At 38.9% G+C, this 27,837-nt stretch overlaps 1 protein-coding gene across 5 annotated transcripts in view; it reads left to right on the forward strand.

Annotated features, from left to right (window-relative positions):
• The window catches only part of GALNT18 (polypeptide N-acetylgalactosaminyltransferase 18), a 225,616-nt gene that overhangs the window by 160,577 nt on the left and 37,202 nt on the right, over positions 1-27,837 (forward strand). For all 5 annotated transcript variants that reach the window (XM_051621793.1, XM_051621794.1, XM_051621796.1 and 2 more), the window contains 3 exons: positions 14,725-14,910; positions 21,025-21,162; positions 25,420-25,515. In XM_051621793.1, coding sequence (XP_051477753.1) covers positions 14,725-14,910; positions 21,025-21,162; positions 25,420-25,515 — 420 coding nt within the window. The remainder of the gene's footprint in view (positions 1-14,724; positions 14,911-21,024; positions 21,163-25,419; positions 25,516-27,837) is intronic.

The raw sequence follows: 27,837 nt of genomic DNA on the forward strand, positions 1-27,837 counted from the left end.
GAAAATTAGCATGACTCTGATTTTTCTTTTCTTTTTTTCAATTGACAAAAATGTTGTCCCATTGTGAGTGCAAGGATTTTTATCTATTTTGCATCACGAGATATACACTCTCCAGTCCACTATACTTAGCCTTGCAGAAGTTGTTTGGGAAGAGTACTTTGATGGACAAGACCAGAGAGACACAAATCTCTGCCTAATTGAAACTTCGAAGTAGACTGGATCACTGGAATAAGGCCCAACACTGCTCTGATTTCCTTACGGCTTTTTGTCTGTCTCCGGGGAAGCAGTGCCTGACCTACATAAAATACTTTCATCTGTAACAGATTGTAGTGTGCAAAGTAGCATAATGCATACTGCCTCATCTAACCTTATCCTGACTTGGATCTGTGTTCCTGGCTATATCAAAAAAAATTACTGAGCTGTAATGAACAGATTTTTCAGCAGTTTGTTACCAGCTCTTCTCATAACTCTCAACGTATCTCAGATAATACCAGGATGAATATAAATGTGAAGTGCAATATTAGAGCTTCTGGGAAGCACAGTATTATTTCTACAGATGTTAAGCTTGAAAAGTAAGCTCCTTCCCTCAGCCACCTGCTTCTGGTGCACACCTGGGGCCATACCCTGCATCTTGGCAAAATACAGGTGGCTGTCTCAAATGTGCTCTCATCATACCGTGTTACTCAGATGCATCCTAAGCATTTGTCTCTAGAGATGCAGCTCCCAGGGGCTGTCTTTCATTTCCTTTAGATGGGGCTACATGGAAAACTATAGTCAGCATGTGATTTCAGGCCAGAAGGTATGTTTCTGCTGCTGAACTACATTTTCGTCTCTGCAGCACCAAACAGTCATTTCTAGATTACTTGTCTTGCTTTCAAGTGTGAGACCTATGATGAATCACTTAATGAATACAGTAATTGTTCTACAAAAACTAATTATAATTATAGTATCAGTTCAATGAGTAGCTTTTCAATTTTAAAATCATGCTCTGCAGTCTACAACTACAGATTCCTCACTGGGCTTCATCTTTCATTGCCATTTTCCTTTTTTAAAAAGTATCTACCTTCAGCTAGTATTCTGCTGTGTGCTGTGCATTATCCATGTATGGGTGGAGGAGCAGACACTGCGCCCAAACTGGCCTGGTATACAAGCTAGCCAAGAAGCAGCATGTGGTCTGTCACATTCTCTGATATGATGGAAATGATATCTATTGAAATTTCTCTGATTTTTTTCATGGCTTGAGTTTCTAAGCAAATTTCACACAACCTATTCCCATCCTTAGCAGTATTTAGGCACTGGAAGTCAGTTCTTGCATTGGGAAATTTTATGCATAAGCATGGAAGAGTAGGCATCTATAGGAAAAAGAGAGGTTACTTTCAGCTGCAGAAATAGGTGCAAGATTTAGGATCATTTGAGCTACCTGTTTATCTTAACCACAATAATTAGAGCATGATCCTGTGTCCTTATCATAGACTCATAGAATGGTTTGGGTTGGAAGGGACATTAAAGATCATGTAGTTCCAAGACCCCTGCACAGGCAGGGACACCTCCAGCTGGATCGGGTTGCTCAGGGCCCCATCCAACCTCACCTTGAACACTTCCAGGGAGGGGGCCTCCATAATTTCCCTGGGCAACCTGTTCCAGTATCTCACTCAGAGTAGAAAATGTGTGACCTAATGTGTGACCTAAATTTACCCTCTTCCAGTTTGAGACCAATCCACCACATCCTATCACAACATGCTCTTGTAAAATGTCCCTCCCCATCTTTTCTGTTGGCAGCCTTCAGGTGCTGGAAGGCTGCTATAAGGTCTCCCCTGAGCCTTCTGTGACTCTTCAGGAACAATCTCCATTACTAATTTTGTTCTAGAGGGTGTAATACTAATGTGAGCCAAACTCATATGCAAACCAGCTGCAGCATCATGTGATGACAGGACTGGGTAAATCACTGTATCTGTGCCTATGCACAGAGTCAAAACCTTATTCACTGTTAGTGGTTGCATCTCTCAGGGATTGAGAGAAGATTTAATCTACCAGCTGGGATGCTTCTGAGAAGTGAAGTTTAGGATTTATTTTCATTATCCAGAAGAAACCATTACTGCGTCTTCTAAAATCTTGAAATGGTTTCTTTTTAGCTTCCTTGATAGGGTTCTCACTGTGGAGGGGCAGGAATTAAACCCTTGCAAAATGGAAACTTATCCTGGCATCATCTTCCAGGAGATATTTTTGTCACCACATCATCTGCACAAATACCTAGTCCCAACTATTGGAAACTGTATCTGAAGCTTCAGTTGCTGGTAAACAAGCAACAGAAAACAGGTCTATGATTGAAAGATTATTCTTTTGACTCAAATGAATTAGTGTCTCTACACAACTATATTTGTCTCTAATTTGGTGTATTACTTCAACTTTTAAGGCTTTTACCCTTGTCTGTGGCATTGTAATAACATTTGTTAAATATTAAACATATATTATTAAATAAATATTAATCTGGTTCTGTTGCCTTGAGCTAGAAGCTGACAGATGAGTTCAAAATATGAATGCATTTTGAATCTGAGAAGCAATGCTGTATTTCCTCCTCAAGCAAATATTTTCTTGTGAAGTTATTTATTTATCCCATAAAAAAATAAAGGCAGGCTAGCTGATGCAAGACTTGATAGCATCCTTTTTAAGCAGCTCGTTAATTTTATCTGGGAATTTTTTTATGATTCATTTACTGTGCCCCAGAATCATATTTTTAAATTCATGTTAGGATGAGTAATGCTTCTTTATGGTTTATGTTCAATCATTCACATCTGAATGGACTTAAGTGCACTTTTAAGGGACCAGATTGCATTTGGAGGGCAAATAGAATGACATTGCTTATCCAGGAAACCAAATAGGAACTGTGTTGGTAACTGCTTTATAGTGGAAACAAAATGTGAGTGTAAGGCTGGCATTTCTCACAGTTGCTTGGGCTCTGCTGCAGGGTTTGTGCTGGCACAAGCAGTACTTGTAGTTAGGAAAACCTCTACAGATCCATTGCAATCAATTAGATGCAATCAGTTGGATCCTGCATTAGATAGTCCAAGTCTAGTTTTCAGTAGGCTTCTTAAATGCCTAATCCTATTCCTACTGAAGTCAGCAGATGATTTTCTATCGAGAGCAAACCTGTAGCAATAATTTTGTCTTTTAAAGCAGCCTGCATGTTTGCGAAAGCTTCCAAATACCTGTAATACCAAAGTTGTTTGTATCACTTTTAGGTATGCCTGAACAAATACTCCGTGGTTTACCCCAGCTCACAAAGTCATCATCAGAGTCAAGGGAATGTACACCCAGGTTTTCACTCAGAGGAATTATGTATGTCACAAAGACTTTGTGCTTGCAGATGAATTTTTGCTCACAGGGATATAATAGCCCTGTTAAATGGGTAAGAGGATATTTTGTTAGAACGTAATAGCTCTTTAAGGAAAAAGGAGTGGATCTCGCTCTCACTAAACAATATAGAAACTGACCCAGGAGGAAAATTGCATTTATAGTTCAGACTGAGTATGGCACGCTGTTTTTGTACAGTGTATTGCCATAGTGAAATCAGTTGTGTTTCCAGTAAAATAACATTATAATAAACATATCTGCTTCATTTCTTGTTAGTCTCATTTCTCTATAGAACTTAGGGGAAGCTGATGCCTTTTCTGTTGGTGGAGAACTGGAGGAATGCAGTTTATGAACAGAGATGCAGAAATGAGTTATTTGATGAGAAAATCATCCCAGTGTTCTTCAAGGTATTGTCCATATGATAGGGTCCTTCTCTTGCAGAGAAAGCAGGTGTAAAGTCTATCAGGCCTCTCTCTGATATATTTTTTTCTCTAGTTCTAGAGGTGACTTCCATTTTTGTTTGTTTTGGGGTCAGTTTTGGGGATGGCTCAGGATTTTTAAAGGTACTTTTGGCTCTAACAATCTGTCTTTTTTTTTTTTTTTTAACTTCTCCCCAACCCCACTTTTGGGATCACAATTCCTCATAATTGCTGAGTAGTTAAACCAGTCTCTCTCATACTGTGAGACTATTTCTGGCTTACATGTCCAGTCATTTCCAGTCCTAAGTGTTTATGAATCCAAATTGTTTTTCACCTGATTCCTCTTTCTTACAATATGCCCTTGCAAGATGGTACTTTCTGATAATCATAATTGAGTGCAGATACTTACATTTGCCCCCAAATCACCCTATTTATCTGAAAACATTTTGGAGGTTTTTCTCTTTCCCTAGAAATTTCCAACAATTTTACTTGTCAGTGTTTCAAAACAGGCCATGAATTATATGAAATCATTAATAGATTACATTTAAGTAGATTATTAAGGAAAGCCTTTGCACAGTGCACAAGCAAGGGTTTAGTTTCACAATATGTAGGCCTAAAACAGCGACACTGATACACATTTTTTCCTTCTTCTTGCCAGCCTCTTGTTCTTCCTCTTGCAGCACACCAGTACATTGGCTCTGCCAGCGTAATTGTCTGAACAGCTGCCCAGTCTCTGCCCACAGTCTGAACACCTCTAGCTCAGAAATAACTTTTTTTAAACTGCAGGATTAATTTTAATGTTAATCAGTTTGTGATTTACCACGCTGCCTCACATACATAACACAACATACATGTTGTGTTAGGAAAACTGAGAGTCTGGTGTGTAGATCTTCCTTAAATCTCCTTCAGGAAAATGAATCTTGACATCCCCCGTTCTTGCCCGTTCCGCTGCCGTCACTTGCCCTGTTCTTAAAGCCATGTTTTTACAGATTTTTATAAGTAGACCATAGCTCTTCCCACTAAGGTATGATTTCCTGTATAGAAAAAATCCTTAGTGTATGGACACAGGTGCTTGTTCAACAAGTATTAGTTTGGTGATGTGCAAAGAGGAAGGGCTAAGTAGTACAGGAATAAGACTATTCCTAGATGGTACTTCTAGATAACATTTAAGTACTGCTTTATAAGGTAGTGATTTATCTTTTAACTTTACGTTACAACTTTAAATAGAGATGTCTATGTTTTTGTATCCATTTTGTGAATTAAGAGATCATTTCTAGACTGAATTCTGCAAGATAAATTTTTAAAGATCAATCAAATGTTACTTCTGACAAGAAGCAGCCAATGCTTTTCATAGCCCACACTCTCACCAAGATAAAAATAATTTCTTGGCAGTGCAAGTATGGTGTAAGTGCTTGCCTAACACCCTGTGTAACCAGTAGTGGCTTCTCAGTATGGCCAGAAGTATTGCTAAGGTTAATTTTGTGTTTGAAAGTACCTCACTGTGTTAACAACCCCAATCCCAAGATGACACAGACTAAAATTCTCTGTTTACAGGGTGATAATTTCAACAGGAAAAAACCTCACCAGCCTCTATTGAGAATAAAATAAGGAATTGTCATGCCTCCAAATGGGTGTCATTCATGACATTAACAGAAACTGGCTTTTTGTGGCTTGTTCTGATTTTGTGTCAAACCTACAGTGGAATAATTGTTTTTCCTCACATTTTGCCCATGAAGGCATCAGCAAGTGACCTGCAGCTACAGCATGTGTAATTATACATACAGACAACATTGCTAGTGAATCTGTTTGGTGTTTTTGCTCTTTCTGAGAAGAGTACATTTTATTAGCTGCTCTCACAGTAAAGTAAATGATTGATACAGCACCAGCTAACATGTGGAATCACTATACCCTACAAGGAAGGAGGAAAAGGCACTTGGAGATTTCTCACAGGTGATTTTTCACCAATTATGCCTGTGTGGTTGCACATTACCAACTGGGCAGTTACAAAGACATACTGATGTTTTATGAGAGGAAATTGTAGTTTATAGTGGTTTGGAAAAAAATAAAACAGTTGAAGTCAATATGTGATTACAGAGGAGTCGACTCAGGTGAGCTGTAAATTAATTAGTGCTTTATTATAAGATAGCCTCATGTTTAATATCTTTGTTCACTTCAAGTCACAGCATGGTGGCAATGGCATTCTAGCTTCTGGTATTAAAATTCTTCATGGCCTAGTCTGTGCAGATTCCATACTCTAATTTTTTTATGTGATACTCAGGTGAGATCTCTCTAGAATTTAATTTTATGGGGTATCTTTAGTTCTGCAAGACTGATTTATTACTCTAATGAAGATTAGAGGATGACCAGTTCAGGAGGGCAAGGGATTGTTGTGCAGCAACAGAACTGAATAGATGACCAGATTGAGTTTACCAGCATGGATCCAGCATGTTTGGGTTAAAGCTGCAGAGGCCAGATACCTTTACATGTGTCACAGAACCTTCTATCATAAGTAAGCCAGGCAGAAGACCAGCTTGGCTGAAGAGGGAAGTCCTTATGGAGCTCATGAGGAAAAAGAAATGGTATGATCTCTGGAAACAAGGTCAGGCCTCAAGAAAGATTCACAGCTATGGTTTGTATATGCAGGGAGAAGACAGGAAAGGCCAAAGCTAAGTTACAGTTGAAACTGGCCAGTGTTGTGTCAGATAACAAGAAGGGCTTTTATGAAGTATGTTAATAGTAGGAGGAGGTCTAGAGAAAACATTGGGCCAATATTTGTTGAAGATGGTCATCTAACTACTAGAGATGAAGAAAAAGCAGAGGCATACAATGTTGTTGGGTTTTTTTGCCTCAATCTTTAATAATAGAATTAGTGCAAGATGAGTAAGACTGATCAAGCAAAGTATGGCATTGGTAAGGGAGAGAAAGGAAAAAATAATTAAAAAATGGGAAGTGCAGTAGTTGCTTTATGAATGGTAAACCAGTGACCATCTGCTTATTCAGTTTGCTGGTTTTTTTGCCTTTTAAGGTGAAAAGTGATTTAATTTTACTTCCTATTCATGACTTAAACTTGGCAATGTAGTGATTTAAGTGTCAGTTACTTGGTGTGCCTAGCAATGAGATAGACACGTTTGAAAAAGAACTGAATGAAGCCTTATGCCTTCAGTGACCCTTGAAGCCTGTTATCTCCTGGTAACACAAGGCCTTGAGTAGTTCCTGCAGTTGCAAACCAGCAACACAAATACGTAGTTGAACACATCTTTGTAAAAAGTTTCACAGCTCCTGAAGATACGTGCAAAATTAATCCCTGCAGAACAAAACAATTTTAAAAGTACATAATGAAGCAATTAGCTAAAAGAGGAAGAAAACAACTGACAGTTCAGTATGGGAAGAATCTTTGCATGTATTACTTTTTTTAATGAGGGTGTTTTATAAAGGCACAATTAATGTAAAATGAGGCCTATGAGGCAATTAGCGATGACTTCAAAAGTAAGATTTAAGGGATAATTTACATTTTAACAACTGGGAGAAGCTCTGTTTGTTAAATCCTTTTATTTCCTTTTATAAAGTCATCTAGATTGTGGGTTTGTGTTTTTGTAGGTTGTTTACAGTTTCACATTAAGATTATTAGGCTGCTTATTGAAAAAAAGCAATTCTCACACACAAATACGTAAGTTTACCTCAAAGTGTGACAGGGTTATATGATGATGATGATAACTAGAATAATTTCAATAAACCTCCCAGGGCTTCAGTAAAACAGATGAAGTGATTTTTAAAATATCTCTCTTCAGTCTCTGATTTCTCTGTGTGTGCTGTTCTCAGCCATGACTATTGGCAGTTGCCTCTTGAAATTAAGTTATGGTCAAATTCCCACTCTTCTTTAACCCACTCAGCATCTAGAAGCAGGGGTTAAGCCAGAATCAGAGCTTCAGTAAGCAGAGTATTTTCTTTCTCTTCCTGTTCACCTGTATTCTGAGTCTTCTAATTCTGACTTTATGTGACTTAGGCCAGGACTTCGTGCTTAATTCTACTGTTTGAGCAGACTGGGTCAAAAAGTGGAAACTGTTTGAGACCAGTAGAATAATCAAAACTGTGCATTGTTTCTGGCTGAATTTGGGGAAATAAAAATGCAGACCCAAAATGATCACAGACTGTGCAGATGGTATCAAATAAGACTATTTTATTCATACGTGTCTGTAAAGCAACAAGCTTATTATTGGTTATCAGTTAGTTTATCAGATTGTTGGTAGTGAGAAAGGTTAACAAGATTGACAAATATTTTTGCATGAAATTGCTCCCCAAAATATATTTTAAAGAGATTGGTGAATATTTGTTTGTCTCCACAGTAGTAATTAATTCACACAAATATTTTATTCTACTGGGCATCTTTAATGAATTATCCTAATTTTGTCATTTGCAGACTTCACAGAAGCTAGAAATTGTTTCAACTTGTTGAGAAATCACTCAACTCATAAAAAGTTTTGCTTGCAGTCCAAATGAAATTATGGTTTCAAACAAGGTCACATCAGTTCTTGGTGAAACTGCATGATCTTTGCCAACCTAATGAATGCAGTACATGCTAATAAGCTGCTCAGCATCATGCAGGGCTTATTTTTTATTAGTTGAAGCTTCCTCAACATGAAAAGAACATTCAGTGATTAAAGAGATAAAAAGAAACACACTTATCTAAGAAGTGTTATATCATTTTATAATGAAGTATAAATTAAATATCTGAAAGAGGGATCAGCTTCAGAGCTGTAGTTGTTTTGATTAAATATGCAAATTCAAATACATTTAAATGCAATTGAAAAGGATTTACTAAAGGATGTGGATTTAAAAGTAAAACTAAATAGCAATGAAGACTTTTTGTCTAGTGAAACAGATTTTCCATTTGTGAATGGAATTTGTGCTAAAAAAGCCATGACCTGATACAGATATTTCTAAGGATGCCTGAGTCACCCATCTCTGCTGGACACTAAAGGCTGTGGCAGTGCTGTCACTGCTGTCCTCACTTTGGTGGGAACAAGTGAAGGAGGGTTGAATAGTGGCATTAGGGCTTGCACCTTTGCAAAAGGGAGCCATTTGGTCTGTTGTTTCTGTAGCTGCTCCACTTGTGCCATCCCATTGGACTGCCCAGTGCTTTGGTTCTTTGCTCCTTTAACAGAGTAGAAGTTGCAGATTTCCCTCTGGTGTAATGGAAACCAGCAGTCAGTCACCGAGGGGAGCTGCTCCAGAGCCAGCTCTGCCCTCAGCAGAATGGCAGATCTTGGCACACGGGAGGTTCTCCTGAGGCAGGGAAAGGCCAGAACAGCCAAGAGAACCACCAGGAGATGAGATGCTGATGAGGCCTGGGCATTGCTGGAGCAACCATGGCCACCCCCATGCCTACAAAAAGTGGATGAGGGAGCGCAAGTGACCAGGAGCGCTGCCAGCTGGGCATGTCCATGAGCCAGTGTGGTGCAGCAGTTTGTGCAGCAGTCACCCTACCAGCTCAGATGAGTTCAATTGGTGGTCATCACCTTCTTAGAAGCAGTTTAGAATGGATGTGGCAACCCAGACAGAGCTCCCATGGAAACATGCAGCCATCCAGGTGTCAGGCTGCAGGGAGTGCCAGAGCCTTTCACTGGTAACAAGTGGCAGTGGTGAGAGCAGCTGTCTGAGGTGTGACCAGGTGGATGATCTGCTCAGCCTGGTGGCAGAGCTACAAGAGGAAGTAGAAAGGTTAAGGAGTATCAGGGAGTCTGAGAGATACACCAACACAAGTGAGCTAATCACTGACATCAAAACTGGAGGCAACCAGAGCTGCAATTATCACACACTGATGGAGTTTGCAGTCCTGAGGGATATGGATCAGGCAAAGAGTAAAGATAGGACCCTGAATTTTAGGGAAGTAAAATTCTAACTGTTCAAGAAATTAGTCAGTAGGAGTCCCTGCTTACTGCAGAGGGGTTGGACTAGATGACCTTTAAAGGTCCCTTCCAACCCAAACTCTTCTGTGATTCTGTGATTGCAGCTCATCTGTTGCGCTGCTACCTGTGTTCTCTGCAGTTTTACATGTTCTCTGCTTTGCTGGCTCTTCCATGTTTTCTCTTTGCTCTGAGGGACAATTTTAGCCTTGATGAGCATGAATTCGCACAGATCTAGGGCCCTAATTATAGCTTACATGTAAATGTGCCTTCAGAGTTAGCAGTAAGAGAAGTGTCTAGCGCTTCGACAAATTCTCCCTATGTCTTAGCAACTAAAGATTTAAAAGGGATTCTCTGTATTCACTGAATGTTCCTATCATCTCCCATTTGCTTTGCTGATTTTAGTCTTTCAGCTTCATAAAAGTGTTAGAAGTCACCTCCGCACTGCTACTGTCCCATGACAGCCTGATTTATTTATAATTTTTTTTTAAATGGGATTTTACTACCTTTTGCTAGTCATGAAGGAACTTTTTCAAGAAGAGGAAGCTGTCTAAGCCCTTCTTGGGGCTATAGCCAATATAAGAACCTCTTCAGGAAATTCAAGAATAAAGAGCCCTTTCTGAGGTGCTTTTGGAAGGGAGCACTGAAAACACACTGAAGTGGGTTCTGAGAGTTCTTGGGAAACTATGGTTGGTGTGTCCTTTTTCTAAAAGGCTGTTTTTGCAAAGTAAACCAGCAGGACCAGACCTCAAGAAATTCCTCCAAAGAAAAGCAAACTTTCTGCATTGCTGGGGCTCCAACAATCATGCTAACACACTTGAAAACTTTACTAATGTCTCTGCCTTAAGGCAAAGCCTGAGACCCACTGGTGCAGTTTTGCAATTGATGCTTTTACAGAATGAAATGTGAATTGTTATTTTTGAATCATAATGATTGAAGCTTCTGTTCTTTTTGACAGGTGTATCTGTATGTTTAGGGATATGGCAGGAAACTGAGACTCTAACTAGCAATTTTCACCTCTGGTTATCATTTATAACACATCTTCATGGACAACAGGAAAAGGTGTTTTATTTCCCTTTCACCATAGTTTAGGAAATTATTTGTTTCTTCCTTGCAATTTGTACGAGTGGATTTGTCATTAAGTATGACTGAGTGCAGGGACAGTATGCTCAGAGAGATAACATTTTACTTCACACTATTTCATGTGGTTAAAATAAGTCTTTGAAGCTCTTTTATCTTTAGACTTCTTGATAAAGTCATAGGTGATTATTTGGAAAAGCTTTGCTGTTTTTAAACCTTTGTATTTATTTATAGCCATCACGTAACATAACTGGAGAACTAGAAAGGTGCTATTCAGTATGGATGAAGCCTGAATAGAGATTACTAATGACAGAAAAAATATAGCTGTGAAATTCACAGGGCATCTGTGTGAAGGTGTGAGGAATTGACCCCTCAGTTGCTATTCCTATTTCTTAGCTATAAAGACAATCGCTTGTCTCCAAGAGTTTTATTAGACTAAGAGCAGAGCATTCTAAAAGGCTCTGCAACTTCCCTCTGAGCTGAGTCTTTATGAAGACATATTTTTAGTATCAAAATAGTAATTAAAAAACCCTAACAAATATCTTTGACCAAAAGGGTTTGATGCAGAGTAACTAATGAGTGTCTCCTATGCAGTTTTGATGTGAAATTTATACTTCTTCAAGATCTCTTGAAAAACTATCCAACCATCCAGAATGGCTCCAATGCAATGGTTGGATTACCATGGATTTGTTTACATCAGTAAAGGAGATGGGGGAAGCAAGGAGCCATCAGATTGAAGTGGACAGTTGGTCTACGGAAAGAAAGAATGGATGGGTATTCTTGACATAGTTGCAAGAAATTCCTTTATTTAAAATATAAGCAGGGAAGAGTTTAAAAAGCTTAACGCTTTCTGTAGTTAATCATGTTGTATTGTTTAGTATTCACATCCTGTTCAATATAGTCCGTAATACTTACTGTTTGACTAACAAAGACCTTCATTCCTTGGATGGAGATTTTGCATGTGATTTGGGGAGTTGGGAATCCAAAATTACTGGAGATTCTAGGAGAGTTTCATACCATTTGAAAATCCCCCTGTAATGCCTCCCACATTTTATTTCTTTGCAAATGGCTGCTCCCTAAGTGCAGTGAAATGTTTGGAGAAAAGAGCTTTCTCACCATACTATTAATCCCATGGGCAAAGAATGTTTGTGGTAGAGATGGCTTGTCCTAAATGTGACCATCTGAGCAAGTCAGGATTGTGCTTTCTGTCCCTATAAAGTATTGCATCTACTGTCACTTGCAAGTGCTCTGCAAGGCTTTGTAGCCTACATCTAGGGTAGTGTTACTTGTTTAGTGCTGTAACTGCAAGCTCTGCACACACTGTAACTTATGATTCCTGCATCTTCAGATCACGTTTCTCATGCCTTCCTCTTTAAAAAAATCATTAATTAAAGAACTTTTATTAATCTCAACTGTTAGCATTTATCTCCAGTCCGTTTTTTGGCGCACGCTAATCACATTTTCATGGATTGCAGGAGATTTTTGCTTAGAAATTATAGGATTTTTGTTTGAAGCTGTTTAATACAACCCTCCTGTTCCATCAGCATCTGTATTGACAGCTCCTTCTTAGCATTTAGTATTTAAGTGAATCCATGTTTCTTGCAGAGTAGTTAATTAGTCTTTGGAAACGGAACAAACACTGACAGTCTCTGAGAGAAAGGAATGGCCACCAGATCTGATTAATTGGTGTTTATTCAGGTAGTGAGTAATTGTTATTTACAAACTGTATTAAAGACTTTGACATCTCAGGATGTTTTTTAGAAAACACGTATGACTTCAGTATAAAGTTGTATTAGATTTTGCTGATTAGTGAATCAGGACTAAAATTGTAGATGAGGCTGCTCCTCAGATTTTCAGATCCTAGAAATTTACTTGGAAATTCAGCTTATTATAGACTGTGAATTTTTGGCTTGGCTTGTTGTTGAGTTGGCATTCAGACCCAACTCAGAAAATCCCACAAAAGCTTTGGTGATCGCATGTTGGACTTGGATAAAAGCCATCCATAGTTAGAATGAGCAAAGGCAAGGCAGAGGAGGCAGTAGTATATTAATTGTCTTGCCCTAGGCTAAGTTATGACCATCTGTATCTCTTCCTTGTCTTTTATGATACTAATTTAAACAGTGTACAGTGAGTAATTCTGAAACAATTTATAGCTAGATGTCAATGCTGTGCTGAGAAATTACTTGGATTGAAAGTAAGCATTGTGTGAGCAAAGCCTGATGATACTTCACATTTAATCTTTATAGGAAATATAGCTGAACCATTCAGAATTAAATGTGTGACAAACTACTATTTTTGTTAGATTGCCTATTTCATATAATTTTTGGAAAGACAGGACACAAATGCTGTTTCCAGATTATTATTGTGCCAGATCAATTGTCCATTTGTTTTAAAGTATTCATTATAATCTCAGTTTTGCCCTGATACTGGTAATGGTTACGTTTATTTACTCTTAGGGTTTTCCAAGTTCTGGACACAGAGACATACTGGAGTCTTTTCACCACCCTTCTCAACGGTGTAGTAGGTTCATGGGATAGCTTATCTTCCAGAGAGCTCTGAAAACCAAGGCTCTATCTCTTCTCTCAGCATATGCTGAATGCAATTAGGCACCAGTTCAAAAAAGGCTTTGTAAACATTCTGAATCCATGCCACATTCTCTGGTCTCAGGAGCTGCCAAATGCCTAAATGCTGTATTCAAGCCAGATGTCTAAATATATAAAATGGATTACTGAACAAAGTGCCTCCTTAGTAGAGCATATGCCTGTAGGCTGGACAGACCTGAGGGGTCTGAGATCAGCTCCAGAATATGATGTTCTGCCAACCCACATCCCTGGTCGCTCAGAGGGAGACCAGAATATACTCTCCTGGATGAGCTGTTCAAGGAAGGAGCACCCTTGCTCTCATTTTTCCTCTCTTGGTATGGGTACTAAGCCCCAGAAGTCTCTGCCAGCAGTATCATAAGGCAAACACTTCTCAGTGAGTAAACCTGACTCTGGAACACTGAGGTACTTGTTCAGCAGGATCAAACAGTTTGAGTACATCTGAGTTTTCACCTGAGCAGCATCTATTGAATCATTATGAATGGGCTGCCTTGATCTTGTTAGGTAGTTTACATAATACAAGATACACAGAAAAAAAGAGCTTTTATATAAAATAATTCAATTACTTCTCTGACTGTTAAGGCTGTCAAAGTGGTTTTCTCTTTTTCTGAAAGCAGAAAGAGAGAAAATCAGAATTTAATGCAATATTAATGATTAGCATTATGGACATTAGCTCAGCTGCGATAGTGGGCAAAAGTGAAATGCATTTGAGCATGTGCAATAACCTACATTATAATTGTATTATAAAAGTAGTGTGTGTTGAAATTGTTCACAGAACGTTTCCTCTAGGCAATCTTAGCCTTTGTCACCACTTCTCAAAAGAAATAAATCTGGTCCTTTCTGAGCTATATTTAAAGCGAAGCGTAAGATGCATTTATATTCCTAGTCTTCCTACAATATGAAACTTTGAAGATCTTAAAAAGTTGATGGGCTGAGTTTCCCTTTGATGTAAGGATGCATAGTTTCTGAAAAGTGCAGGTATGCATTGACTGGGACTGTGCACAATCGTAGAGAAATACCTACAAAGCATTAAAACCTGATCCGAGATGCTGTTGTTTTGGAACCCCTATAAGTAATTTTTTAAATAATCTTGAGAATAACTAATTTGATCCAGGAAGATTGTGATGGGAGGCTGTTGTTAATAATAATTCTGTTGTAAGGTTCAATAATAGTAATAATTAATGGTAAGGCAAGTCAATAATTCTCCTGTCACAACTGTAGAAACATTTGTGTAGTCAAATTTAAGTCTTGAGCAGTTATTCTCCTTCGTAACAATGACAAGCGTAGAAATAAAATAATTTCAGTTTATTTACTAAAGGACAGCAGTGGTGGAGGGAGCTTCACTAGCAGCCTGTCTTTTTTTCCTCCTAGGTATGGCAGTGTGGAGGAAGTGTTGAGGTTCTGCCTTGCTCCAGGATTGCCCACATTGAAAGAGCACATAAACCATACACAGAAGATCTAACGGCTCATGTCCGGAGAAATGCACTAAGGGTCGCTGAGGTCTGGATGGATGAATTTAAGAGCCATGTCTATATGGCATGGAACATACCCCAGGAGGTGAGTCACAAAGACCAGTGTTTGCAAGATTTGGCTCTAGATCTTTTGAGGGTTAGTTCCTCTTCTGAATTTTTATTTTTATGCTAGGATTCTTTTTATTTGTATACATGTGTTTATGTATTTATGTCTTACATATAGGCATGAGTTATGCCAGTACGTACACACATATATGAAAATATACATGATGATTTGAATTTGAGTCTCTTATTTGCAATACAAAGAGCTATAATTCTGGCAGATTTGTGAGGTGAGTTCTGCCAAGGGGTGAGGGTGTTAACACCTGTCAATTCGTGTGGATGTTTCTCTTTTGAATAGTTCCACGTCAGAGTAAGGGTGGCTGGTGGATGCCATGAAATATTGCAGAATCTAGCTGCAGCTGCCTTGTGCCCTGCTTGTCCAGATTTCTGGTCCATGATGAGCAATGGTTAGCCCATTATACTGAAAACATAGTATTGAGTGACTAATCTGAGAGATCTGTTAGACATCTGATTTTAGATGTTCTTAATTGCTGTAGTCGATGGTATTTAATCTATGAACTGTTAGACCTTATAAGGATCTGAGTAAGGTTGCTATTGTCCTCTACCAAATTAGGAAAATATTCAGAATCCATGTAGAATAGGTTGCTTCCACCTAAAGTTTGGAAACCATGGCTGTAGTAAGATTTGAGGTTTGAGTTACAGTGTGCAATTCTCATTATTACAGTAAAAGCAGATATTCTAGACTTAATAAATTAAATTGGTCAATTTATTTTTTTTTATAAGATCTCTGTAAAATCTAAGTGATTTTGCAACTGTTCAGAGAAAATGGTTTTGCTGCGATTTTTGGTTCAAGAAATGAAATGCTGAAAATAAGGAGAAAATATTAGAAACCAGAAACCAGCTAGATTAATGCTGATGTTGATTCAGCTGCTTTCAATAAATTCCTTCATCTCTCATGGCTAAAACTAGGTAATTTTGGCAAAGTGGGGAAGTTGTCCTATTTTCAGGTTGCAGAATTAACCATGTAATATACCATGAAAACACTGAGAAAACATTCCTCTGTGATCTGGTACAGGGAAGGGACCTTTCTGGAAGTTAGTGTCATGTTCACAGAATCCAGGCTACCCTTTAAGTTACCCTTTATTGAGAAGTCCCACAGCAGTGTATAGAAACATAAAGACATTTCTCAAAGATAGGATTACTCTTTTACATTAAAAAAATTTCAAATTAATTGTATTTGTTGTTAACCTGATTGGTTTAAATTTAAGTTTCTATTTTTTAATGTTAGTTATTTTCCTGAAGATTGTTTGATCATCAATTGATCAAGTTTGATTTATTTTTTTTTTACTTGCAAACATAGCATTAACACAGAATATAAGAATTCCTTTTGCTAACCAGGATATGCAGTATTATACACATATTTGCATAATATACATCCAGATGTGATGGTGGTGGTGCTTAATCTTGTGCAAAGTTGAGGTTTGAATACAGTTTGGAAATCAAATTCATAAAGAATACAAATATAAGTCTTGACTGTGCTAGTAGATCAGAAAAAAAATAAGCCTGTTATAATAAATTTTAGAAATCATTTATTAAGAAAAGAAACAAATATGTTTTATTTAACAAAGGAAAAATAAATGCAGTGTGTGGATTGAAATTATTTCTTCAGGTCACAAAGTGCATCGAGGTTTTTTGCACGGTGGATCTTGTACTGCCAGAACTGATTTTGTTCAAGAGGAATGATACGTTTTCTTACTACTTAAATCTCTAGTCATTTTCCCACCACAAATGTTGTAATCATTGCACTGAACTGCTTGAATAAATTGCAATGCAGATTATAGTCACTCTTCATCTTCACAAAGGCTACTGCTGTCAAAATGTAGTGCAAACTTAAAAGCTGGAAATGGCAGGTGCTAAATCAGCTTTTAATAATGGTAGCCTCTTCTGCAAGGTAATGAGATGCCTCTGTTGTAGGGAGAAATCTATTATTACATGTCTGTATGGAACCAAGCACAATGAACCTTCATTTGTATTCTCACCACTGTAGGAAAACAAACACACACGAGCCCACATACCTACTTAAAAGTACACTGGGAAACAGCATAGTTTTCACAGCTGTAAGGCCTATAAAGCTGAATCTACTCGCCACCTCGTGATTTGCTAGAGGATGTTTGGAGACAGGATGGCACCTTTGTGGCCATCAGGAGGTTTTCCTGTCAGGTGGGGTCGGTGACTTACAGCTGAGTACGTTTAAGTGTTGTTCACCCAGCTTCCATCTTTTCCCATGTGGAAAACAGAGGACTCAGAAGCGTGTTGGGGCTCTGTTTTATTCTGACAGCCTGACATGTGCTCAGGTACATAAAATCTGTTGTGTAATTTGAAGCTGTTGTGAGCATCTTTGTGTTCGTCGTGTGAGGCCTGGTGCCAAGAATCAGGGGAAGAGCTCTGAAGACCTGGGTCTTCCTTTTCCTCTTCCATGCTAAAACTTTTCAAGTACTGATTTGATTCTAGAGAAGTAAGAAACAAGCACATGTTTAAGGAAAACTTCTTGCCTTTTAAGGGAAAGAGGAAAATACAGTGCAAAGTTATATTCCCAAGCACTGTAATTGAACCCATCAGTATAAAGAAAATGTAAATCAGTAGTGGGAGTCCTCTTTTATACATCAAAAGGTTAGGAACAATTGTGCTGGTTTGATTTGGCGGGTTTTTTGGTAGCGGGGGAGGTGCCCCAGGATGGCTCCGGTAAGAAGCTGAGAAGCTCCCCTGCTCCAAACCCAGCCAAGGAGCCATTAGAGGGACAATAGATTCGCCTCAGCGATTAACATACGAAAGAACTGAGATAAGAGCTGGGCAGAGCGAGCACTTAAAGAAAAAGACGAAGAGCTGTGCTGGGGGACAAGAGCAGTGCTGGTGGCTGGTGAGGAAGAAGGGGAAGAAGGTGCCCAGCAGAAGTTTCCCTGCAACCCATGATGAGATGGCAGCTGTCCCCCTGCACCCACGGAGGAACTTGGTGGAACATTCCCTGAAAGCACCAGGAGGGGTGAACTTGGCCAGAGGACTTGGATGTTGTGGCCAGAGGATTTGCTGCCTGTGGACTCTGATTGCACAGCTGTGGAAGACCCCGGCACCAGGGGAGGTGGCTGTTCCCGAAGCACCTGTGACTCTGTGGGAAGCCCAGGCTGGAGCAGCTCCAGACCTCGTGGGAAGGACTCATGAAGGAGAGGTTCGTGGAGGACTCTCTCCCATGGGAGTGACCCCGTGGGGAAGCAGGGGAGGACTGGGAGGAATCCTTCTTCCTGAGGAGAAAGGAGCAGCAGGAACCACCAGCCTGTGAACTGACTCTAAACCCCATCCCCTGTCCCCCTGTGCTGCTGGGGGGAAGGAGGGAGAGGAACCGGGAACAAAGTGATTTGGGGCTGGGAAGAAGGGAGGGGTGGGGGTAACATATGCAGGCCCTGCTCTTTGTGTTGTCTGTGTCCTGTGTGTCTTTGATGAGTGTGAAATGAAATTATCTTTTCCCCAAGTTGAGTTTTTTTTGTCCGGGACCTTATTTGGTGAAGAACACTCCCTGTCCTTTGTCTCAACCCATGAGCTTTGTCCTCCTCATCCCAGAGTGTGTGTGTCCGGGGGAGAGCTGAGTGAGGGGCCATGGGGCTGTTCCTTTGTTGTCGTGTTGGGCCCAAACCACGACAACAATGCAGTATATGCTTGGTATAGAAACATGAGTAAAATAAGTACTCAGTATAAAGAAGTAGCTTAAAAAATAACACTTGTAATACAGACTTCCAGTAGACAGAGGCGAAGAGATGATGGATGAGAAAGACTGGTAATGGATTAGGTAAAATTTACTTATAAGACTGGATGGCTATATTTCTGTTTCATCTTTGCTTACCTCAAAATGAATTAAAGGTGAAATACCAAAAAGAGGCAGTTTTCAAATCAAACCTATCTTCAGCTTGGGCAAAAAAAATGTTGCCACATCACTGTGAGAGACATGCAGAGAAGATAGATAGCATGGTCAAATACTGTTGCACAAGTGAGTAACTACAGGAGTAGTATCTGGAAGCTGGTGAAATAGTGCATTGGTAATGGACCGTATAGGTAATATGTGTTCAGTTACAACAGTTAGGACTTCCCATGAAATACCTTAATGTTAATCACAGGGCCTGTTTATTCCATGGAAGAATTCCTAGCTACCTTAGAAGCCCCATAGTCTGATGTTTCCCAAAGGTTTTAGATTTAGAGAGCTAATAATAAAAGTGAATTAGACTCATCGGCAGTGTGCTGTGACTGCCCCCTTGGGATCTCTGTGGGTGGCTCTGAAGTACTGAGATCATCAGATGAGGATACCATGGTGATTTCTGCATCGTAACTACTTAGATAAATAGATTCAGAAAACCACTTAAAACCCAAAGGAAGAATTTTTCAAGTCCCAGAAGCAAGAGTGTTTTTTTTCTACATGTCCTCCTCTATGTTTTTTTGGGTTATTTTTCCTCTCATCATATTCTCAGCTTTGGGGAGCACACTGAGTTGTTGCTGGTGATAAAGCCAGGTGCTACATGTGAACTATTTTTCTTCTCAAGCTACATGGGAGGATGTGATTGCTGAGGCCCCAGATGCTCTTTTTTACCTTATACGATAAACTGAGAAAACAAGCGTTGGGGCCTGCAGGGTTGGAGGAGAAGAGTCAAGATGCACTGGATCAGTTTAGTACCTGATCCCAGGAAGCCTTGTTAGTACTGGAAGTTGAGTGTCTGTGTGCTGGCATCCTCCTTCACACAAGTGACAGATACACTGGCAAGTACAAGTGCAGTGCAGAGCTGGATTTGTCCATGGGATCAGTTGGTTGTCTTACAGCACCCTGGAGATGTTCCTCTATCTAGTCACTTGCTAGAAAAGTCAGGAAAAAAATCATCGTTTAAGGAGTAGTTCCACATAAAGTTTTATGAAGGGCTTGAGGGGAGGGGAGTTATCGTTTTTGAGGATTAGTTTAAGTAATGCCTGTTTATGCCAGACCTCAGTTGCCTACTTTTTCGTATACTTTGCGAATATGGAAGTCAGTTTTACTGTAGTTAGTAAATGCTTCCATAATAAAATATGCTTGTTCCAGATTAACATTAATTCAGTGCTTTGGGATGTAAGAAACTGTTGTTGCTTAGGTACTTATAAAGATATACTTATAAAGATACCTTTTTTATGTGTAACTAAGAATAATCAGTGCTTCCAGTGTTATTTTTAAATCATATCTGGTGGCTGACAGAATCTTTTGGGCATTTATAGCCCAGTAGAGGCTGTTGTTTAAGTCGATAGATTATAGGATTTCTCTATGAAAATTTATTTATCCTGTGTTTTGTTACAAGGCAGAAGGTGGGAGCACAGTGTGGAGCAAAATGTCTCATTGTACTTCCTGTCAAATAGCAGCCACGGATTTGCACTTAGACCCCCCTCTCTGAAAATTTCCACTGCTCAAACCAGGGCAAATGTGATAAATTATTGATTTTTATATACAGGGACTTGATGAAACACATGGTTTATTACGTGCTCTTATCATAAGTAGAAATTAGGTTAGCCAGAAATGTAAAGGAGAATAAAAATTAGGGAGAGAGAGAGAGACAAGAGAAATTGTCAAGAGAAATTTACAATTACAAGAGAAATTTAGTAAGTGATATTTCAGAAAAGTGAGCAGAGCTTCTGTTCTTTGTCGTGAGGCAGCAAACCCAGACTTCAGAAATGGCCAGAAGGTGTAATGTACTAATGATTAGGCCACAGTGGGACACCAGCAATAAGGTTGTTTCTAGGGCAACTTGCTACTTCCTGCTAATTACTTTTGGATTTGGAAGGTGCCAGGAAATTAGAGAACAGCAGTGATATTCTTTGGAAGCTAGATCTAAAGCCCACTGAAGTCAATATGAGTGATTCCATTGACCAAAGCAGAGTTTGAAAGACACCCCCCCTATGGTGACCAGTATCATATTTAATTGGGGCACTTATGGAGCCTGTGTGGGTAACAGCCACCCTCCACAACCCAGAGCTGATTATTGTTATAGGTCATAATGTGGGAGACTCTGAGTGATTAGTTTACACAGAAATGTATCACTGGTGTCTTTTCTAATTTTTTCTGTCCTTTTATGTGCAGGACTCCGGGATTGATATTGGTGATATTTCTGAGAGGAAGGCCTTGAGGAAGAAGCTCCAGTGCAAGACCTTTAGGTGGTATCTTGTCAGCGTGTATCCAGAAATGAGGATGTATTCGGATACTGTCGCCTATGGGGTGGTAAGGGTCTTGTTTACTTTTCCTGTTTTAAAAAGCTGGGTGGGAAAAGGTGTAATAGTGGAAGAAATTAATGAAGACTACATCTGGCTCCAAGTAGAAGAAACAGATAAACCTGAAGTCACTAGTTAAATTATTTCTTAGACTGGTTAGTTGACAGAGACAGCTGCTCTGCTGTAGTTCATGTTGAGGTGTTCTGCACAGTATCTTACTCTCTGATTTGTTGTTTGTGTGCTTGTTTCATGGCTTGCATTCCACTCAGAGATACTCAAGGCATGATTTTTTAGACACGTTGGAACTGTCAGCAGGATGGTTTGTGGCAGCAGGTGAATTAACAAAATAGTCTCAGAATTTCAACTTCAAGCTTTTTAATACTGTAGCCAGATTTTAATTTAGAATGTCAAATGCCTGCATTTGGATATAATCATTACTTGTGTGACAGTAGTATCCTTGTCTACATTGAAATCACATCTGACTTGTGCTGTGCTAATTAAAGCAGAAACTGTTCTTGCCCCTAGAAAACAACATAGAGGACAGAAGTGCACGATGTGGAAGATGAGCTTAGAAAGTTAATATAGGCCCATAATAACCTAGAAGAGCTAGGACATCCTTTTCACAGAATCACAGAATTGTTGGAGTTGGAAGGGACCTTTAGAGATCATCTAGTCCAACCCTCTGATAAAGCAGGATCCCCTAGAGTACATGACACAGCACTGCATCCAGGTCAGTTTTGAGTATCTCCAGAGAAAGAGACTCCACAACCTCTCTAGGCAGCCTCACAGTAAAGAGGCTTTCCCTCACGTTCAGATGGAATTTCCTGTGTTCCAGCTTGTGCCCATTGCCCCTTGTCCTGTCACATTCTTTATCCAGTGTCATATTCACAAAAAAATCATTAATGTTAATTACATTTGCCTTTTTGCACACAGGTCCCAATCAGGAAACTTAACTGGTAAGAGCAGATAATACAAGTGAAAGAATTGGTTTGAAACATTCCTCCTCAAAAAGAAGTCTGAGTTGTGCAGTTTGTCACTGTGGCCTTGAGAAGACCCTTGAGGCTGCCATAGAGCAGCTGCAAATGAAGTGATTATTCTACAAAGTTACATGACCCCTTTGATGGTCAATTAAATTATTGTGCTGGCTTTTCAAACTAACAAGATAAGAAAAACACTTCAAAAAACGGTTTAGACCATTGTTAATTTTGTGAGATATCAGTTACCTTCCAGAGTAGTTCAGAATAATGCCAAAATCACACCTGTGTGCAAGGAGCCTTTTCCCTAGACTGTGTGATCAGGTGCAGTTTCCTGAGGAGAAGGAGGCATAGCAGCTAATAGGTGCATGGTTCTGCTTGTAGGTACCTCTGGCTCAAATCTTCAATTGCAAGTAGAAGTGATGCTAGATTAAATAAGGAAGGCCAGTGGAATGGCTCGGGTACTTGTTGCATAGTCTTAGGATTAACTCCTCCTCTTGTAAGTCACAATGAAAATCAGAGAACAGGCATGCTATGATTTTATATTCTTCTGAGACTTCTTCGTCAGCCTCTGAAGGTTGCTCGCTGGCAATACACAATTCAAAAAGATTCAGAAGAGTTTGTTACAGAAATACTGAACTCACTGGTCAGCAGAACGTGAGTATTGAGGAACTGCATAGTAGTGCATATGATGCAGTTTTTTGTCTGCAGCATGAGAGCAGCCTCATCAGCTAAGAAGGAGTCAAGGAGGGGCCTTATTTTGTTATTTGTCCTGTCCCAAAAGAAGCAGTGGACAGCTATGGCAATGTAGCTGTAGAGATAAAGGGGGAGTGTTTTAGGAACTACACAGCTTACTCTTTTATGAAATGTTGTATGAAAGAAAAAGATAAAGTGCCTGTATCTCAGTAAAGGATTGCTTGGGTGTCTTAATCTTCCTTCATGTCTGCTTTCGTTTTCGCTCGCATGTCTTATTATGGGAAACAATGTGTTTTTCAGAGCAAGTCAGCTGCTTGCTGATTCTCCCAAGTGCTTCCATTCATCAACTGTCTTCATCTTTTGTACAAAACAGAGATACTACTACTATAGCTTTATAATTCATTTTTTAAAAATGATACTGAGTAATTACAAAAGTTATCTTAGTAGAGGTGAGGTTTAGGATGTAGGCATCTACAGAGTCAACACCCACACTTACTTCCTGAATCCTAAATTTTCTCCTGTTCTGTGACATACAGTAGAATAGTTGTATCATGTATGTCTAGTTTATGCTGTGGAATAGCTAAGTTTAGGGTTGGTGGCAAAGTAAAGGTTTGAGGACCAAATTTCTTTCTGAATTCTGTAGTGCCCTTAGAATCAGGAGAAAACACTGTCAGTGGGCCAAAAGCTGATTGTGTTTAGTGTAGGGACTGGCTCTCTAATTTCAGCTTGATAGTTGAGGTAATTTTGCAAATTCAAAATCTGAGTAAGGTAGTTTACCTCTGTATTCTGTAAGGTTCTAAGTTTGAATGGGAGCAAATTACAATATTGACTATGTTTTTCAGCATGGGGGATTTGCAACTGAGTTATATTTTGGATTCTAATTAAGATTAAGTTTTGTTAGTCTAAAACTGCATTACCCAAGTTAATTGTTGGTTGCCACAAAGCCACTAGATTTTGGAAGGTGATGCTTCCTGAGTATGGGCCTCAGATTTTGAAACAGCATTATTAGTTAACACGCCAGTGGCTTTTTGTCTTTCTGTTTTCTGTAGGGATCATTTCTTTACAGATATTCTAAGTTATTTGTAGAGTTGTGATTGGCATATGAGTTTGAGAAATTAGATCTGAAGAGCTCATTTTAGTTTGGTGTTTTCAAGGTTCATAAGAAGAGGACTGGTGTTAAAAGGCATAGAGCATTTTGTCTCTTTCTGTAGTGCCTGATCACCAGATAGCTGCTGGTGGTGTTAATGTCATGTTTCTTTTTAGAGCTTGGGATTCTCAAGTCTCTGCATCTGTTTTACTGCTGGGTCAGCCCTTTCAGCTAAGTTGTATATTGACAATGGTCAGGCAGATATTTTTACTTCCTTTTATTATTGGAAAAAGGTTATAACATTATGGCTAGGACAAGCATTAGAATTGGAGTTTGTGAAAGAGGTTTTGAAAAGCCAGAAGTAGTGATGGATCCAGGCATTAGTTGATAAGGATGATAGGTATTTATTGTTGGTTTGGATAGAGAGTGTTTTCTAACATCTGATTACTATTAGAGTCAGGGTGATTATGGCTAAGAAATGCAAAGCTTTGAGAGAGGAAACTTTATTTAATTCTTGAGGCTTGCAGCTAGGAATAAGACCAATATTTATACCTAATGTATATTTTCTCTTTAATGTTGAGATTTCTTCTGTCTATTACTGAATTTAGAGGTAGTTTTGGAGGTGGAAATCTTGTAGAGATGAGTTAGTGGTTTTGGTTTTGTTGACTGCATGGTTTACCTACTAGTGCACTTCCAGACTTCCTTTCTAAGCAAATGAATTTGTTTTCCTCAAAGGAACCCCCTGTACACAGCTGGCAGGACTGCTCAGTTAGTCACAGATGGTTGCAAACCACATCACCTCGTCACTCCCTCTCTCAGATCATTCTCTCATGTTCTTTGAACTCATCTTTTACTACTGGACAGCTTTGTACATGCCCATGGGTATGCAATCCACATTTTGGCCTCACACTCTAAAAAGACTTTACAGCTATCTGCGCTCATTAATTTAGCACTTCGCTTTCAGAAAATTCTGTCTCAGCATTACACAGGTAATATATGGGGCTTTGTGATGAACAGGACCAAATGTTTCTCAGTCTGCTCACAGCTGGATTGCTGTGCATGGGTTAGGCCAGAATAATGCAAAGAAGAGGTAGTGTATACCAGCTGGCCAGCAGTCTCCAAGAGTCAGCAGAAAGAATTTTTTTAATAATTTCCAGGGAAAAAAGGACTCCTCTGAGTGATTCTGAAAAGCTGATTAATTACAGGACTTAAATTAAATTTTTGAAAGGCCATCCATATTGCTCAGCTAGCTGCACTGGTAAAAAAAGTTGTCCGTTGTATATAATGTGTATCAGACATTCGTTGGACTTTAAAAAACATATATCAAAGCATGCTGCCATCTACAAGGAAGAATTTTGTCCAGATTCTTCAATATCTTCACTGCAACAAGTTTTTTTAATTTTGCATATTTCCTTGCTCAACTGCATATTTTTTTTGCAAAGAAAAGCAAGTAATCTCACAATCTTTTTCTCATGTAAGTTTGGTTTATTTTTCTTTCTGCTTATTTTAGCTGCAGAATTCCCTGAAAAGTGATTTGTGCCTTGATCAAGGGCCAGACACGGAGAATATCCCAATCATGTATATCTGCCATGGAATGACACCACAGGTTAGTTTGTCTAATCATCTCTCATACTGCTGCTCTTAGTAGACCGTGTAGGACGAAGCATCTTGTACCTGTCATTGTTTTTCTGTGACAATACCTCTGTAATCTGTTCAGTAGCCCTGTTATAGAAAACTAGAATATTATTTCTGCTGGAAATCAAGAATCACTGGTGTATTAGCACTTTGATAATGACGTTTGTTTATATGTTGAAAGAACTTAAGGAATAAGAGTCAGCACTGACTGAGATTTGTTGTTTCATTTCTGACCTTTACCTGTGTATGTTGTATGAATGAAACAATGCATTTTAAAACATTTTACATGCATACATACATATATACTCACAGTTTATTGCTATATTATCTGAAGTAACATCTTTTACTTGATTTGTCTCATTTTTACAAATCTGAAATACAGACGCCTTCTTCATACGTACAACTGTGTCAAATTCCAAACCCTGTTCTTGTGAAAGCCCTTCTTACAAAGCTCCTTTTTTTTTCTTTCTCTGCTGTTGTTCTTTTACTCTAGTATGTGCCAAAGACTGAGTTACCAAAACCTTTCCATTTTCTTACACAACAGCTGGATTTATTAACTTAGCAAGTAAGAGGGTTAAGACATTGTATCTCCCTCAGTGGCTAAGTGTATGGGAATAGGTAAAAGTGTTTCTAGGCAAATCTTAACAGTAAAAATAATATTACATGATCTAGAACATACTTGTCAAAGATACACAGATTATCTAACTCTGAAAAGTAACATAAGCAAAAATAACATAAAAGAAATAAATGTGTTTGTGGGAGTGGTTGAAGAAACTGAAAAGTCCCCTAAGTTTGAATAATTTTTTTCTCTGACTACCTTTTATATTTGCTTCCTCAAAAGGACCCTATTATGCTCCATAACTTAAGTTATGGAATGTTGTTGTACTCATAGAATTGTCAGTTATGTGATTTGACTAGACAGTAAACGAATCCTCTTCATATCTCAGAAATAAACACCAAGCAACAAGGTAGTCTTGTCCTCTGTACCTGGACCTACTAGTGAGCTGGAAGCACGAGTTTGGTGAAATGCAGATAGGATTCTGTACTTCTTGCCAAGTTGCACACGCTGCAACTGGGATCTGTGCTGGCTTCCTTCGCTGAGGGCCTTTAATATTGATCACTACTGGCATCATGCTGGATTAAATTATATATTATGAAGACAAAAATATCTGAAATTCCCATCCATCAGACTTGCTTACTGCATGGGCTGTGGCTTATTTGTCACATAATTATGTGGTAACCACTGTTTGCCTCCAGGAAATTTTTAAGCTAGTCCTCAGTGTTTGCTAAGGAACTGTGTAATTCACCCATGAGCCAGAGCTGTTATTCTTCATCTTCTGGGAAGGTGCCATAACTCTCTTCTGGCCTATCATCTGTGATAACAACACACTACATACACAGCTGTATATTCCAATTAGAAATTTTAATTATAATCAAGAGACAAACAACAAGAACTGCCACAACAAAAGTCACTTCAATTAGCACAGTGCAGTATTCACCAGATGAAGAACTGCCTTTGAATGTCAGCTGAAGTTCTGCATAAATAAGATAGCAGCAAATAAATGACAGAGGGAAAAGAGGCAAGAGAAACTTTTCTTGACAAGATTCTGCTCCTTTCATAATTAGAATATTGTGTCTCCTTCCCATTAGTATGTGTTTAATTGTAACTGACGATGTTCAAAACAACCCCCAAAAAGGCCCATAGATGCACAAGCTCCTGGTAATAAGTAAGACATTTCTTTCAAATTGTAGACTTTCTCTGTGTTAGGGATTACAGTATTCACAGGGAAAGCACTAACAAACTGTATTTTGCATACTTCTCTTCTAAATCAGGTAATCTGTTGTGTTTTTTTTTTTTTCATTTTTCCACTAGCCGCTTTCAAATGTTTTTTGTATTTAATCTTTTTGCATGAGAAATGGCTTAGATAAGGTATTGGGCATCAGATAGTAGCTCCAGAATTGTACGTGCAGCTGCTGTTTCCTTGTAGCATGTTTTATACAAGTAATAAATTATTGAAGTGAATAGAAAGGGAACTGTGTACCTGACATTAAAAATCAATCTTCCATTTATACCTTCATAATCAAAAGCAGTAGAAAATAGCAAGGAAATATCCTCAAATAGTGCAATGAAATTAACAGAAAAAATTGTCCCTGCAGCACTTCAGGTTAATTTTAAATAGATATCAGATTTTGTGATGGTAGGTCTTCTGTGATTCATATTCCTCAACTTTTCAGCAATCTGCTCCATATGTCTACAGTAACTAACATTAACATACTCTTAGTTCATTCCTGC

Source organism: Apus apus, chromosome 5 (assembly GCF_020740795.1).
Source record: "Apus apus isolate bApuApu2 chromosome 5, bApuApu2.pri.cur, whole genome shotgun sequence".
NCBI classification, from domain to species: domain Eukaryota; kingdom Metazoa; phylum Chordata; class Aves; order Apodiformes; family Apodidae; genus Apus; species Apus apus.